Source organism: Aspergillus glaucus (genome assembly GCF_001890805.1).
Source record: "Aspergillus glaucus CBS 516.65 unplaced genomic scaffold ASPGLscaffold_22, whole genome shotgun sequence".
NCBI lineage: Eukaryota > Fungi > Ascomycota > Eurotiomycetes > Eurotiales > Aspergillaceae > Aspergillus > Aspergillus glaucus.
This window is the reverse complement of record NW_019170474.1, coordinates 19,242-34,271: the sequence shown is the minus strand read 5'-3', so window position 1 is coordinate 34,271 and position 15,030 is coordinate 19,242. Positions and strand designations below refer to the sequence as shown.

The 15,030-nt window shown below is 48.3% G+C and overlaps 6 protein-coding genes and 3 non-coding genes across 9 annotated transcripts; 5 read left to right on the top strand and 4 right to left on the bottom strand.

Moving 5' to 3' along the window:
- Positions 1-188: 188 nt before the first annotated feature.
- Positions 189-838, bottom strand: ASPGLDRAFT_51060 (uncharacterized protein). Its single transcript, XM_022547448.1, has one exon. The coding sequence runs from the start codon at positions 663-665 to the stop codon at positions 468-470; it is 198 nt and encodes a 65-aa protein (XP_022397343.1). The 5' UTR covers positions 666-838; the 3' UTR covers positions 189-467.
- Positions 839-845: 7 nt separating this feature from the next.
- On the top strand, positions 846-943 carry ASPGLDRAFT_t144. The gene has a single exon. It is a non-coding gene; the product is annotated as a tRNA-Phe (tRNA).
- Positions 944-1,428: 485 nt separating this feature from the next.
- Positions 1,429-1,524, top strand: ASPGLDRAFT_t145. Its single transcript has one exon. It is a non-coding gene; the product is annotated as a tRNA-Phe (tRNA).
- Positions 1,525-2,314: 790 nt separating this feature from the next.
- Positions 2,315-4,059, top strand: ASPGLDRAFT_134138 (cation:proton antiporter; the record flags this gene model as incomplete). The annotated part of the gene is made up of 6 exons (XM_022541268.1): positions 2,315-2,351; positions 2,406-2,612; positions 2,663-2,839; positions 2,890-3,010; positions 3,065-3,599; positions 3,649-4,059. The coding sequence occupies 6 exons, from the start codon at positions 2,315-2,317 to the stop codon at positions 4,057-4,059; spliced, it is 1,488 nt and encodes a 495-aa protein (XP_022397342.1).
- An 889-nt stretch (positions 4,060-4,948) lies between these two features.
- ASPGLDRAFT_818553 (uncharacterized protein) lies at positions 4,949-6,074 on the top strand. The gene is made up of 2 exons (XM_022550135.1): positions 4,949-5,488; positions 5,550-6,074. The coding sequence occupies exons 1-2, from the start codon at positions 5,107-5,109 to the stop codon at positions 5,891-5,893; spliced, it is 726 nt and encodes a 241-aa protein (XP_022397341.1). The 5' UTR covers positions 4,949-5,106; the 3' UTR covers positions 5,894-6,074.
- Positions 6,075-7,690: 1,616 nt separating this feature from the next.
- Positions 7,691-7,786, bottom strand: ASPGLDRAFT_t138. The gene has a single exon. It is a non-coding gene; the product is annotated as a tRNA-Phe (tRNA).
- A 199-nt stretch (positions 7,787-7,985) lies between these two features.
- On the bottom strand, positions 7,986-9,488 carry ASPGLDRAFT_51058 (mitochondrial 54S ribosomal protein mL57). The gene is made up of 3 exons (XM_022547447.1): positions 8,936-9,488; positions 8,634-8,866; positions 7,986-8,579 (listed from the first exon to the last, which is right to left on the bottom strand). Exons 1-3 carry the CDS (start codon positions 9,333-9,335, stop codon positions 8,424-8,426), a joined length of 789 nt encoding a protein of 262 aa, XP_022397340.1. The 5' UTR covers positions 9,336-9,488; the 3' UTR covers positions 7,986-8,423.
- A 2,426-nt stretch (positions 9,489-11,914) lies between these two features.
- ASPGLDRAFT_69131 (succinate dehydrogenase cytochrome b560 subunit) lies at positions 11,915-12,655 on the bottom strand (the record flags this gene model as incomplete). The annotated part of the gene is made up of 3 exons (XM_022549329.1): positions 11,915-12,342; positions 12,448-12,546; positions 12,616-12,655. 3 exons carry the CDS (start codon positions 12,653-12,655, stop codon positions 11,915-11,917), a joined length of 567 nt encoding a protein of 188 aa, XP_022397339.1.
- A 920-nt stretch (positions 12,656-13,575) lies between these two features.
- ASPGLDRAFT_51053 (NAD(P)H-dependent flavin oxidoreductase) lies at positions 13,576-15,027 on the top strand. The gene is made up of 4 exons (XM_022547446.1): positions 13,576-13,795; positions 13,846-13,928; positions 13,984-14,712; positions 14,761-15,027. Exons 1-4 carry the CDS (start codon positions 13,753-13,755, stop codon positions 14,902-14,904), a joined length of 999 nt encoding a protein of 332 aa, XP_022397338.1. The 5' UTR covers positions 13,576-13,752; the 3' UTR covers positions 14,905-15,027.
- The last annotated feature ends 3 nt before the right edge of the window (positions 15,028-15,030 follow it).

Below are 15,030 nucleotides of genomic sequence, written 5' to 3'. Positions count from 1 at the left end.
TGATGGCGTAGTTGGGAGCGCGTTCGACTGAAGATATTCAAATATACCTTCGGAAAATCGGAAGGTCGCTGGTTCGATCCCGGCTCACCCCATTTTTTTCCCCCTTCTTCTTTTTCTCTTATTCTTTTTAACCCCCCGTAGGCTTTTCTGGTGTTTCGTGGACGGTCTGCAGTGGTCTTATATCAAAGAAGAAACCACTAAAAGTAAGAAGTCATCAGGCTTCGCAGCTGTTCCTCGCCACATATGCTAGTTACACCGTATACCTCTCTGCACATAGACATTAGGTGTGCTATGTAAAACCTACATCCTCGATAGCCTCATCAGGCATTGTCTCAGTTAACCGTTGGGTTGATTCATTTCTTTGCTACCACCGGGGGTTGTTGATCCATTGTTCTCGCGTCATTGTTCTTTATGGCTGCCAAAGAAAGCGACTTTCTTTGAAAGTGATCAAATTCAAATTATATAAATCATCCAACGAACTGCTTTTCCAATTCTCTCTTTTTCTTCTGAGAATCTTCGGCCTCTTCGCACCCTTGCTGTCTTCGGCATACTACTTGTACTCCGGGTAGCCTGCCCGTTGCCCGTGCCAGGGCCAGGAAGTATACTCGGGGGCATACCGTTAAAACCGATTGAACTCCCAATCCGCCGTAAGCGGTATTTGCCATAAATTCGGAGGTGGAGGGACGAAGTAGAATCCTGTTCCTGTTCCCGTGCAGTTTTCTGTGGGTGTGGCACTGAAAATGCCGGGGAGTAGAGATGACTTACTGATCGAGGCCGGCCCGACGACAGTCAGTGAATGATTATTCCGCGAGTGAATGAAAATTTCGTCGTATTTTTCAGCAAGTGGGGTGATGGCGTAGTTGGGAGCGCGTTCGACTGAAGATATATCAAAGATGTGTCTCAGATAATCGGAAGGTCGCTGGTTCGATCCCGGCTCACCCCATATATTTTTGCTTCTGCTCCTTCCATACCGTGGGTAGAAAAAAAAAAAAAAAAAAAAATTTTTTTTTTATCAAGCCTGTTCATCACCAGTGACGGTACTGTCTATGTGAACACCGGATCCAGCAGTGAGCTGATTTCAAGCATTTTTCCGATGGTATTCCCGTCCCGTCGCGGGTGGACTTATTGACTGGTTCAAAGAGCTTTGGGAGCCGGAACGAGTGTATTACTACTGTGATCTACTGTTATCCTCATTACGCATTGTTTCAGTTCACCGTTGGGGTTGATTCATTTGTTTGCTGAGATCAGGGCCATTTTTCTCGCCTCATTGTTCTTTATACCCGAAAGCGACTTTGCTTTTCCCTTCAGAAGATGTTCGGCCTCTTTGGTCTTTGCCGTCTTCGGCATACATACTTGTAGCCTCGAGTAGAGATAACTGATCAATTATTTGCGAATGAACGAAAGCTTTCATTTTATTTTTCATCCAATGGGGTGATGGCGTAGTTGGGAGCGCGTTCGACTGAAGATATTCAAATATACCTTCGGAAAATCGGAAGGTCGCTGGTTCGATCCCGGCTCACCCCATTTCTTTTTGCTCTTTTTGCTTCCGTTTCGTGCTTAATCGGGGTCTAAATAAACCCAGGTACGGGTGGTAGAAGTTGCCCGAGCGTGGCCTGCATAATGCATATAAGTATGCGCATGTTCTCTCCAAATCAATCAAAGCACAGTAGTAAACTCCGTACAGAGTACAGCGATGGAGAGTTTCGCCTCCAACTGACAGCTGTTTTTGCTCGTGTGATTCAAACCCTACCACAAGAGATGCGATCTGCGAGCTGCTAGCTGCATTGTCTTGGACCCTTCCTCTGTCTTGGCAGCTGAGTCTCGACTCTGCATATGAATTGATATTCCTTGGGCTTCCTGTTTAGCTATATCATAAACGATATGGGATCGTTCCGTTTCCGGCGTTACCCGATCTATCCGTGTCTCTGGCATGGACAATTCCCTTATTTTGGCCTGTAACCCTCGGATTATCGCAAAATAGACATTATGAAATCAAGACAGTGATTTAGCCCAAGTCTATTTGAGTCATTCTTGATCCAGTTACAAAGTAGCAACAACAGCCGAGGATAACCACTTCTTGGCATTACTTGGCCAACATAAACCTACTCCAGTAGAACCGTGGACGGTGAGAACGTGGGTTAATCGTTGCCCCATACACGTGATGTGACAGGATTCGATAAAGAACGGCCGTGGAAGCGTTCTCAAGAAACTGTAAATCACCACCAACGAACGTTCCCTGCTCAATTGCAGTTCGAAACCCGAGCACGCGACTGTTTTCCCATTTTCCCACAAACTGATCTCATGTGGCTGCAGTATGGCTGGCGGATTTCTTCCTTACCACGAGCCTAGCAGTACGTTGCCTTGGCCTTGGTTTAGATAAACAGTATCGATGCTAACTGCCATAGTCGTGGAAATCCTGGTTATCATCTCATTTTTCTTCATCCTCTGCTTGGCAGAATGGCTTTCTGCCAAAGTTATCCGAGCCGGGATTATTGGCAATATCGCAGTGGGCATCATTTACGGTGTGCCGCTGGCCAATATCCTGGAAGTCAATTGGCAAAAGACCTTCCTGGCGCTGGGATATATCGGATTGATCTTGATTATCTTCGAAGGTCTGTTTTTGGCACATTGTATACGGTTATTGATGTTGACGTCATGGTAGGTGGTCTTGCCGCTCGACTAGATCTTCTCAAGAAGAATCTCGTGTTGAGTAATCTGGCTGCTACGACCGGTGTTTGTTTTCCGATTGGGCTTTCGTATCTATTGTTGTATCTGGGATATGGCTATGGTGCCGTCGAAACATTCATCATTGGCGCTGCGCTGTCGGCTACGTCTTTGGGTACGATCGCTTCCCCGGATTTCTTGGGACGGACTCTAACAGAATCTCAGGCACGACATTTGCCGTGATCTCATCGGCCTCCAAGACCATCGATCTTGGCCAAACTCGAGTGGGCTCAGTGCTCGTGAGCGCAGCGGTTATTGATGATGTCTCTGGACTTGTCATGTCTAGGTTAGTCTAATCTCTTGCTGGATGGCGATTCCATAAACATACTGACCAACACAGTGTAATTGGCGACCTGAGCAAGCTCTCAGGGGACGGAGACGTCAATCTCGGCTGGCTCATCGGGCGTCCCATAGTAGCCTCCATCGCCATGACGATAGTCACGCCCATCGTCACAAAGTACTTATTCGCACCCGTCTTCCGAAAATACGTCGAGTACCACTTCGCGCGTTACGACCACATCTCGAACATCGTGCTGATGGTCCTAGTCCTGTGCGCATTCATCAGCATTGCCTCGTACACTGGGACATCGATTCTATTCGGTGCTTTCCTGGCCGGCACATTCCTCACTTATCTTCCTAGCAAGCATCCTGATGGACCGTTTATTGTGACGAGCCGGGAAGAGGGCGAGAGGGAGGCGGATAAGAGCCCGACTTTTGTGCATACGTTTGAGGCTTATCTGCTAGGTGTGCAGGAGTATTTGATGGCGCCTCTTTTCTTTGCGAGTATTGGTTTTGCGATTCCTTTTGTGCAGCTTTGGACGGGGAAGCGCATCTGGAGAGGGGTGCTGTATACGCTGCTCATGGCGTTTGCGAAGGTAAGCCACTATCTGGGTCAGATGTATATCCATTTTCTAACCATGATAGCTCATCGTTGGAATATGGGTTCCATTATGGGAGGTTCTCGCGCACTTATTCACCAAAGAAAAGTCCGAGCCTCAACCATCCCGCCGGGCCAAAGAAACCGAAGATACAGAGCACGGCCCTTCGCCCCCAACCGAGGACAACCGCAAATCCCACGCAACCTGGCTCTCAGCTCTCCTCCTGGGTTCAGCAATGGTAGCCCGAGGCGAAATCGGCCTCTTGATCATCGAGATCGGATACAACTCGACCTCGTATGTCAGCGAGGAGGGCTTCATTACGGGTGTATGGGCTATTCTGCTCAACACGATTATCGGTCCTATTACTGTTGGTGTGCTGATGAAGTTGTATGGGAAGCATATTGGAGAGGGGAGATGGGGATTGCAGGATCAGATCGTGTATGGGCAGAGGGAATGACATGTGCGGGCTTGTGCAGAAGTGTATGTCACTTTGATGGTGTCGTATACAGCGCATCTCGTCCGTGGTGGACATGTTTCGATCAGGTATAAAAAAGAGAGAATAGAACCCAAGAGTGAAATCAATGGGATGGGTCGGGATAACCAATGGCAGATCTTCCGATATCAGTCCGGCGGATTCCTTTCAACATGGCAGTATGTAACCTATCTTTGCGATACCAAACATATTGGTATAATCGCTTACAGATATCCATAATCCCTTTACCGGAAAGTCTGCCGCTCTTCATGGCAACTTCTATGTTCCCTCTCACTCAGACAGCGTCTGATCATTGTTCTTTCTACTCTAACTCACTCTTGTCTCCTTTGCTTGCCATGCTCATAAATTGTTCCTTTTTATGCTATTTAGTGGATCCAGTCCCATATCTTAACATTTTTGTCCCAACATTCGAATTTCAACTCTCTACTTCCTCCATGAAATTCATTCAGGAAGACGATGACTGAGCTGACCGAGCAGCAGATGGCTGGAGTTTTCGAAAATGCCCCAACCAGGTTATCAACGAGAGCGAGGGAGCGACAAACTAAGTACGGCCGAGGAAACATGGCCCCTCTTTGACTCGGGCCCACTTGAACGAAGATCAAATATTTGAACAACAAATAATTCAGGGTCTTGTGCGGACAAGTGTGAACACCAAAAATGTGGATAAGCTGGCTGTGTTCGTGTTTCGGCTCATAGGCCAGACCGACTTCCGCTGGATCAGCTTTGTCTGAAAGAGGGATTCCTTCTGATCAACCCCAAATTTTAATTGCCCCTATCTCTTGCTTCTGAAATTGGGTCATCGCCGCTTCTATGTTTTGTTTTCTTTTGCACTTTTTTTTTTTTTTCTTTGAAATTTCATTCGTCTTGCCCTGTAGCCTTTTCTATCAGCGGGCACTCTCGAGCAACCAAGGCGCGATAATTTTGGCCTAGAGCCTCCTCTTCTTTTTTTCCTAAAGACTCTTGGCTTCCTCGGGAAGTACTCCATACAGTTGCATAATATCAGCAGCGGCAATGTCATCGTCCGATAACTCGTACTCCTCGCCGTATGGCTTCGCTCTCCGCCGAGATGGGACGTGCCACAGCAACGAGACAAGTTGCGCCAAAACATGGGCCGACTGGTATGCCTGTTGCCCAGGTGAGACTCAATGTACTGGAGGCGAACGTAATTGGGTCTGTTGTCCAACAGATGGTGATTGCACCGGCAGGCTGGAGCTGAACCCTCACTGCGGACTGAATCAAACCTGGAGCATGTTTGACAAGGAAGGCTATTTCTGCTGTCTGGAGGGACAGACTGGCTTCTACAACAAAAGCAATCCCGGTCTTGTCGGTGTAGGGTGTTCAGACGGACCCCCAAGCGGCGAAGGAGTCGTCACTTTGAATCTGAAAACACAAGGTTCGTATCGTCGTCACATACTGGCGTTGCCGGTCGTCAGTCACTAACTTGAGATTTCCAGCGCCGCAATCCAGTTCTTCTTCAGCGCCCACATCCAACGGCTCATCCGATCACACAGGCGCCATCGTTGGCGGTGTTGTCGGAGGCGTGGTCGGCTTAGCGGCAATCGCAGCGCTTCTCTGGTTCTTCACCTGGCGACGACAGCGGCAAAACCAGCCACCCGTGTATGCTTCGCACCCGCCACCATCATGGCTGGCCAATGGAGGATTCCAGCCAGGCATGGTGCAGCAAGACTTTCAGGGAATCAAGAACGACAACATGGCACCGCAGAACTACACCTATCCGGCTGAGATGGAGCATTCGGAGCGACCGCCCGCAGAATTACCAAGCGGCGGTTATCAATGATGGTCTGTCTTTGCTTGTTTACTGCGATAATACTCTGTTTATAGACATACGATCTGGACTCGCTTTTCTTCCTGTTACGTTTTTCACCTCTTGCACATGTACTTAATTCAGAAACTCAGCAGGGCGGCTCAGGCGTCCGCAAGGCTCACTTATTTGGAAGATCATTCCCCTCCCAAGCTTTACCGGAGGACAAGCAAATACCGATAACGGTAATGATATGACAGTAAAAGGAGCTAGTGCTCGCTACGTGGCCAAATCAGCCTCGCTCCAACAATCCCTGGCTCGAGGGGAATCGGTGTCAATCTCGAGCACGAACTTTGCCGATCATTATTAGGGTGATAGTATTCGGGCTAATCCGACTTATGTGTGGGCTCGGTAGGAGTTTGAGGCTCTCTGACATAACTTCTCTGATAGTTAACTACATGCTAAACATCAATGGAATTCAAAATCACACCATTTATTATCTGTATCTCAGCCGTGGGACGTCTTTGTTTGGCGGTATAAGTCTTGAACCATCTGCATAGCGGAGTGTGCCCTTATAAGGGCAATCATGACCTATGGTTGACAACAGTAATAATAAGCGGTACTCAGTCTACGGAGTATGCTAAACAAAGCATGTATGTTGGTGTTCTTACAAGTCTTTATGCTTTGTGGTGACAAAGAAAGTATTAAAAGGCATGTTTTAGTCAGGTCTCTTTGGGAAAGGTGTACGTACTTACGCCAGGACATAGCATTTGTGATTTCCATTCAATAACCATCACCATCTTTTCTTCTTCTGGGCTTGCTACTTTATTTATTGCTCTCTCGTCTCCCTTTTTTGCATCCCACTTGGGATCTCTACATTGTTGCTCCTTTTGCTTTTTTCTACTTACACTTTCCCTGTAACTTGCAACGTGGAGGTTACTAAGTGTCAAGGGTCTGGTAAGTTCTTCCATTTTGTTGAGACTCGCTGTGACGCTGCAAAGGGGCTAACCCTTTTACTTGGTAATCAATCTAGATACTACATATTCTTCCCTTGAACTCATACGTGAAAGCAATGGAGGCCAGGGAAAGATTGCAGCATCGCATAACTGCGCCCCCTTTTGCGCATTGACCAAGGACCCCTTGACGATATAAGCGACAGCCTCTGCAACCATGGCGACTGAAGCCAACACCACCGACGGCGGGCCGAACCCGCACAGCGGGCGACATCAGCTTGTCTAAGTCACAGAACCCTCTGCTTGGAATGAGGACCTGGACCTGGGAGTTATTATTGAGGGAGGAAGGCCCGGCATGAGCTGAAGTTTATTGGAAAGGAGCTCCCTCTGTTTGTCTGGAAGTACAGAGAGCGCATCAAGGATGCAATCGATTTCTTTTACGACACGTTCGAGCCGGAAAACAGAGATGAAACGAACCCAAATGCCTTCCTTCCCTGGGAGCTGCCGTGAAGACAAGAAGGAGGTTACAGGTGAGCTGTAGGTAGGTCAAAGGTCGTGTCAGGCAACTAGTTAATCCAAATTGAGCGCTTAGTAAATAACGTAATCTAACAACTATCACCGAGCTGGCCACATCCGCGACCACCTACTAATCATATTTGCAATTTATCCACAACCACAACCATGGCTGATAATTCAAAAGAAGATCGCATGAAACTAGCTAGTATACACAATCCGCAAAAAAAAAAAAAAAAAAAAAAAAAAAAAAAAAGCATACCACCGACGTCCGAACCACCCGAGCATCACCAACCAACATCTCCATTCAACCCGCCCAATTCCAAACACTGTACCAGACAGAGTACACGATCCAAAAGCAAAAAAATGGGGTGAGCCGGGATCGAACCAGCGACCTTCCGATTTTCCGAAGGTATATTTGAATATCTTCAGTCGAACGCGCTCCCAACTACGCCATCACCCCATTGGATGAAAGATCGAATGAAAATTGCCAACAAGAAAATGATTCATTGTCCGCTCTGTGTCAATATGCTTACTAATTTAACATCCGCACCATTCCTAATCCAGACTAGCGCGCTTCGCACTGGCAGCATAAAAGCAAATTTTCTCTCCGCCGATTTGATGTTTTTTTTCTTTTCTTCTTTGTACCAATTTACGCTCTCGATAGACAGTGCAAGGCTGCATTAGTCTTCTTCCTTTGGGGGGGAGGCTCCTATGACTCTCGTGGCATTCTGTCGCGGGGGTTGTCAGGTTAATTTTAATAGCTGAATCTTGCGATACAGAGGCGCGGAGACTACGATCGTTTTACAGCGAGGGTTCCATAAGAGCTGGCCGGGTATTTTACAGGTTATCCGGGCGGTGTCAGAGGAACCGTACATACTTTTTTTTTCTTTCTTGTTTATTTAATAATGCAATGTGATTGTTGAGAAGTCGTGGTATTCTAAACCCGTATCGTAAAAGTACATATACAGAGGGATGTCCGACAGCGTAGTAGTACAGTACATCCATAAAACATCATATCAAGAAGACAAAGAGACAACGGAACAACGCCATGATATGCTCCTGCGGCCAATTCCCAGTAATATCCTCCCAAAGAAAGCTTAGGCAATCGTCTTCACGCCCAAGGGTTCCAGTATCCGGTCCTGGGCCACCTTGTTGGCGAAATGTCCTCCTTTCTCCAGAGCAATGGCGCCAATAACCGCGTACATTGTGTGAGCCATGACGAGTTCGATTCCGGAGGCGGCGAGGTTGTTGGGCTGTACACGTTAGTTAGCAGGGAGCAACGCAAAAAGTTAAAAGGGAGGACAAACCTTCCGCGGCGACCACCTCAGAACATTCTGCATGTCGTACTTCTGCGCCAACTGCGCCAGCTTCGTCTTACCCGTGAGCAGCACCTTCGTGCTGTCGGACAGACTGTCCAGCCCCTCCAGCGCCGGATGAGCAAACAATTGTCGGCCATGGGGATCTTCCGCAACAGGACCAGCCGAGTTCGCCGGGTTCTGCACCAAAGCCAACGAGGTCTGCAACTGAACGATGCGCTTGCCTGCCGCAGAATACATATTAGCACCATGCCCGCAAAGCATCAGAGAAAGAGAATATAGCGATCACCCACCAACAAAAGCCAACCGATCATTAAATCCCCTCCGACCCTGATCATAACTCTTATGCGTAACAGCAAGCCACTTCACCTCCTCCGAAAGCACCGTCTCACCACCCTCGCCCAGCATCCGAATATAGAACTGATCCAACCGCTTCGGATCCGAGTTCACCAGATACTCGGGCCTTCGGGAATTATACCGCAGACTGAACGGCGCCTTTGCGCGGGGCGGGGTATGCGCCCATCGAGGCTTGTGTTCGGTCGTCGTTTCTGTCGATGTCGAGTATCCGCGGGTGGTGGTGGTGGTGTTGGTGGTGGTGGGTGGTGGGAGTTGTGCGGTGGAGAGGATGGCGCTGGGGCTGGTCAGGGTGCGGCATGCGGGCCTGGCTGCCCGGGTTAGGAGTGTGGAGGTCATGGCGAGAGTTGTGGAATGGGAGAACCGCGGGCAATTGAGCAATTCTGGATTGGGGGATTTTCTTGAGGCGCGGAGAGTGAAATCGAAGAATTTCGGACAAATGGCGCTAAACTGGATTTGGTTAGCGCTATCAAGGAGTACATCTTCGCATGTGGGCGTTTTCTTGTTTAGTTGGAAATATATAAACGATTTTCTACTATTATTACCACAGGGGTATATATAAATAAATTGGATCTAGTGAGTTCTGAATTACGAGGAGATTTTTCTTCTTTTCTTTTTTTTTTTTTTTTTTTTTTTTTTTTTTCCATTTTCCATGTTTGTTGATCGGATAGAGGTTCGAGCAATAGAAGTCCACTCCGAGATGAGCATACAAGGCCAGCACCCTAAGACCGATTGAATGCTATAAAATTGTCGGAGTCAGCGCCCTCACTTCGGCATATTTCTCTGACTCCGCAATAATGAAGCTCTTGATTAATTGACGACGGTGCACATCATGCGACTTCGGCTATTCGAATAGAAATATATACCGGGGAGAAACATCTCATTTGATCAAAACGCATGCCAGCACATTAGCAATGTACACCCCTCTATTACTCAAACCTCTAAGAAATTACCTAGAAGATCAACGCCTTGCAACACTATACCATACAAAACACTACACAACCAGTCACTCGCAAATAAAATAGCCCTAGAACGCATATATATATAACGTAGCACCAAGCTGACGACTGAGAGTGAGCTGAATGAAACCGAATCGTGAAGCAAGTAGCGCAGTGTATCACAACCGACCCGAGCGTCTAACCTAACCCCATGTACCGCGTACGCAGCCCGGGGAAATGCAGGTTGGACCGATGTGGCAAGCTTCTAGAACATCCAGCCTTCTAGATAGACGAATCAGGTTTGACGAGTGGCTACCTGCAGTATAGGTTAATGTCAAGATACTGTATATGAAGAGGTCTGAAGCAGGAGACTAGCGTGATAAAATACGCTGACTGTACATTTGTACAAGTATGATAATGTAGCCAGCCCACTCCAAAGCCAGGCCTGACGCTAGTAGACCTATAGACGATGGGAAAACATCAGATATCGTGTGAAAAAAATGAACTGATTGTCGAACGGACTGGAGTATTAATGGCATCTGTTCTCCTCATTACTCATTACGCCGGCAGGATAGAAATCTACGTGTTGATGTGTGTCAAGGATATCTGTGATCGTAGCAAGATTGTGTAACTGCATTTTGCATTCCAGTGGAGCGTTTTCTCTTAAGCGCTGCTGATGGGTGGGAACTGAATAGACTTGAATTCTTCTCATGATCCGGTTGGAAATATTACGTCTTCAGATAAGGCACGGTGATTGATTCTAAAAAGGAGGCCTGTCATTAGGGACTCTATTGCGAAGTAGAGCCTATCTGCTTCACATCAAATTCCGTTGAACATGAGACCTCCCATATAGTTACGCAGAATGGACGCCAATCCTGACGTGCTTCCAATCCCCCTCTATCTAATTCCTCTCGTCCCCAAATCGCCACTCAAAAGTCTTCTAGGCAAGCTACTACAAGGGCTAACAAATAATTTGGCTGTTGATTAAAGATTAACCAAGATTTACCGGTAACTCTACTTCAGTAGCGCTATATTTCTGCACGAACCCGGCAGATCGACTTCTTCACAACGCAGGTATCACCAATATCCTGCCAGGCATATCAGTACGGGCCCTTGCAGTAGATCTAGCGATTTCCCCATACTGCACTGCAGATTGCCGGTAGCATCAAGAAATTGTCGTGGCCTTGCCTGCAGTTTCGTTTCGCCGTAGGGTGTGTGCGACTCGAAGGACATTCTGGAATTATAAAGGGGCGGTTTATTCTTCTATTGGATGCCAAAGAAAGCAGACTACCTTCTTTACCTATACGTTCTAGGGCCACGAGACGAACGAGTGGCCCAACGCCAACGCAACGCCAACGCCAGTCACCCACGCATCTTGCTTGTCGTCCTCGTGAACTCCACACACCCGCCGATATTCCCTCCAATCCAACCCAATCAAACAACATGATCACCCTCATCAAGACCACACCCTATACGCCGCAGCCCCCAAACAGAGCACATCTCAACATGGGAGGCGCCCCGACACCACCAAATACACCTAGACCGTTTCCGAGCAATCCGCCCCCGAGTCCGGCTTGATTTATTCCTTTGTTCACTTTCGCTTGGAGGGTGTTGATCATGGATTTGGATGGTTGATTTTGGAGAAGTAGGTGAGTGCGTTGTTGGTATTGTGGTGGTGTTGAGTGTTAACTGTTTGAATAGGAACGATTTATAGACTCACCAGGGCGTACGATGATGGCTACCTACTATAATAATTAATGGAATATGTACCAACGATACCTAATTAGAGGTCTAATTCAGAAGTTAAATGTATGCATTCAGTAGTGTATACACGCAAGGAAAAGTTTTCCGGTCGTAGAATGAGGTATGAACTTGCAAAGAAAAAAGAAAGCGGACAATAAACCATAATTGAACCGTACAAAATATATAGCACAAGAAAACCGTTTTAAAAAAGAAAACAAGAGGTATGGATCAAATCAATCACAGAAAAGCAAGCACAAGCGTGCTCAGAACACTCAACCCCACAACCGTCCAACCAGACTTAATAACCTGCTGGTTGGTGATTCCACGACCAAGATCCCAAACCAAGTGGCGCACACCGTTCATGCAGTGGTAGACGAAGGGGAAGGCCATGAGACTCTTAAGGCCGACCTTGGCGACGATGGGAAGGGCTCCGAAGGCAGCGGCCACGGAGGCGGTCTCGAGGTGCCAGCCCAGCACGGGAGCGGCGAGGTATGCGGTCGAGTAGAGGTACAGGCCGCCGGAGAGGATGATGCCGGTGACACGGTGGGCGCTACTGCCAATCCAGGTGATTTGGGGACGGTAGATGGAGAGGTGGGGGGAGACGGGGCGGTTCTTGCGCTGCTGGGCGAGGATCTGAGTTGGGTCAGAGGTGTTGGAGGTGGCCGCTTGTCTGGTATAGTCAGTATACATCTAGTGACCCCCCTCGCCATGACGCCAATCGCATGACTTCATCGCGACATCGCGGAACCCGTTCAAACTCGAGCATCGACTGACTGACCTCTTTTGCACATTGTTTCCGAGAGCAACGGCGGCAGGGGAGACAGCGTTGGTCATGGACCAGCGCATGGCGTAGGGCTGCTGGACGGCAACTGCGACAAAAATCACGATCAGTACAGGATTCCCCACGATTCAATATCCGGAGTGCACAGAGTACATACGCCGTCGCAGCGGCTGCTGAGCGAGCTTCTGAGAGAACATGACGATATGAGATAGCACCCAAAAGAACAATCACGATCCAACAATTCGACAAGGTCGTTTCGTAGGAGAAAGTCGTCGTCGTCGTCGTCGTCAATTGCCGGATCGGAATCACGGGGACGGACAACCTCGGGTTCGTCTCCGGTCACGGGACTTGGGCGTTATTGTACAGCCGCTGACCAATCAGGGGCGAGATATTACCAGCCGGAAGATACATTTTCCAAAGATCACCGCCTACTAGTTTAGTATTATTTGTGTGTTCTCAAAACTAAATTTCCCCTCCGTCTCTCTTCCTCTTCTCTTCTTCTTCTCTCCAAGAGTCTCAGCTCACGTCGTTTTACCACACAGGAATGATGCGTATGTGCTTAGCAAAGCCTCACTGGTTTCGGCTTTCTGTCGCGACCGCAGAGGTGGTTGGAGACTCGAGAAGGAGTACGGCCCGTCGTTAATCGCCCAGTTCTTTCTGTCCATGAAAGGAAGGGGTTTCATATCAGGGTTACATATATTATCTTTTCGTATGCTCAATTGCATGATATATGCTTGTGCCTGTACATTCCGTACATAGTGAGTCTCGTAGCGACGCCTGCCAACTGGCCAGAACAACTCGGATGCGTACATAGTGCCTTGCCAGTCGAGGATACGACTACTATGCAGTTTCACGGGACTTCAATTTCAGACATGGGTGTCTATCCCCGTCAGATATCAAAGTCGCCGGCAGTCACATGCGCGGTCGTCCAGCGGTCAGGTACGCGTAGTTAAAGGAATCGACTCGATTCTCGATTCTCGGTCAATGACAGTCAACATCAATTACTTATCAGATAATACTCATCAGCAAGATCAGTAAACCATCATCTCCGTGTCCGTCTACTCTGTACACTACGGAGTACTGTAGACTGCCATAAGTTAACCGTCGGTGTTACAGGGGTATATCTAATCAGCAACGAACCTCGGCAATTTGGTCTCTCCGCACCCAAAAAGGCAAGGAGTCCGCGGTTAAGCTGTGCTTCACCTGACCATCCGGCCAACTTATCTTCTACATAACTCAGCGTATCGACGCATTCTGGTATTCTCTTTTTCACCAGAGTCATCGATTCGTCAAGATGCCATTCAATACGGCCTTGACGCGGAAACTGGGCATCACCGGTATTACTCTCTACTTCCTATCCCAAATGTTTTATCACTAATAAACATAGTTCCTGTCGTCCAGGGTGGTATGCAATGGGTTGGATACGCAGAGCTCGCCGCAGCAGTTAGCAACGCTGGCGGACTAGGAATTGTACGTATCTCGACATACAATAACTACAATGGAACGAACAACTAACACAACCCAGCTCACAGCCCTCACCCAACCCTCCTCCGAAGATCTCCGCAAAGAAATCCGCAGATGCCGCTCTATGACCAAGAACCCCTTCGGCGTAAACATAACCCTTCTTCCCGCCCTCGTGCCGCCAGACTATGCCGCCTACGCACAAGTCATCATCGACGAGGGCATCAAGATCGTCGAAACAGCAGGCAACAACCCAGGCCCCGTCATCGAGAAGCTCAAGAGAGCCAACACAACTATTCTGCACAAGTGCACGACTGTCCGACACGCCAAGTCCGCTGTGAAGCTGGGCGTTGATTTCCTGTCCATTGACGGGTTTGAATGCGCGGGTCATGTTGGTGAGAGTGATATTACGAATTTCATCTTGCTTAGTCGTGCGCGCCAGGAACTTAAGGTTCCGTTTATCGCGTCCGGTGGGTTTGCTGATGGACAGGGGCTGGCGGCTGCGTTGGCGCTGGGCGCGGAGGGTATTAATATGGGGACGAGATTCATGTGTACAGTTGAATCGCCAATCCACCAGAAGGTCAAGGAGACGATTGTGAATTCCCAGGAGACTGATACCGCGCTGGTGCTGCGCCGCTGGAGGAACACCAGCCGACTATTCAGCAACAAGGTGTCGCGGGAAGCGTTGAAGGCGGAGCAGGAGAGCAAGAGCGGGGAATTTAGCGATGTCGCTCCATTTGTCAGTGGTAAGCGTGGACGTGAGGTGTTCTTGAACGGTGATGTGGATTTTGGTGTACGTTTTCCCTGCTCTCTCAATTTGAGATGTTGCTGACCAGTACAGGTGTGGACTGCGGGTCAAGTCATGGGATTGATTCACGATATCCCGACTTGCGGCGAGCTCCTCAAGCGTATCGAGAAGGAAGCTGTGGAGGCTATGAACCGGACCCGGTCATTGTACAGTGACGCGCCGCAGAGCAAGCTGTGATCATGTTATTTGTTTTTGAGCTTTAGTTAATCCTGTGACTGATTGTATAGGAAGTATATTTCTATATCGAAGATTCGCTTTTAAGACAAGGTGTAGTTTAAAGAAGTGTTGATCAAGTAGCAGATC

Excerpts from the sequence above, each read along its gene's own strand:
- ASPGLDRAFT_51060 (XM_022547448.1), bottom strand. The coding sequence starts at position 665 with ATGGCAAATACCGCTTACGGCGGATTGGGAGTTCAATCGGTTTTAACG.
- ASPGLDRAFT_51058 (XM_022547447.1), bottom strand. The coding sequence starts at position 9,335 with ATGACCTCCACACTCCTAACCCGGGCAGCCAGGCCCGCATGCCGCACC. Across the intron at positions 8,867-8,935 it reads TGATCGGTTGGCTTTTGTTG|GCAAGCGCATCGTTCAGTTG; the intron begins GTGGGTGATCGC and ends ATTCTGCGGCAG. Across the intron at positions 8,580-8,633 it reads TGAGGTGGTCGCCGCGGAAG|CCCAACAACCTCGCCGCCTC; the intron begins GTTTGTCCTCCC and ends TAACGTGTACAG.
- ASPGLDRAFT_818553 (XM_022550135.1), top strand. The coding sequence starts at position 5,107 with ATGTCATCGTCCGATAACTCGTACTCCTCGCCGTATGGCTTCGCTCTC. Across the intron at positions 5,489-5,549 it reads TTTGAATCTGAAAACACAAG|CGCCGCAATCCAGTTCTTCT; the intron begins GTTCGTATCGTC and ends TGAGATTTCCAG.
- ASPGLDRAFT_51053 (XM_022547446.1), top strand. The coding sequence starts at position 13,753 with ATGCCATTCAATACGGCCTTGACGCGGAAACTGGGCATCACCG. Across the intron at positions 13,796-13,845 it reads GCGGAAACTGGGCATCACCG|TTCCTGTCGTCCAGGGTGGT; the intron begins GTATTACTCTCT and ends TAATAAACATAG. Across the intron at positions 14,713-14,760 it reads ACGGTGATGTGGATTTTGGT|GTGTGGACTGCGGGTCAAGT; the intron begins GTACGTTTTCCC and ends TGACCAGTACAG.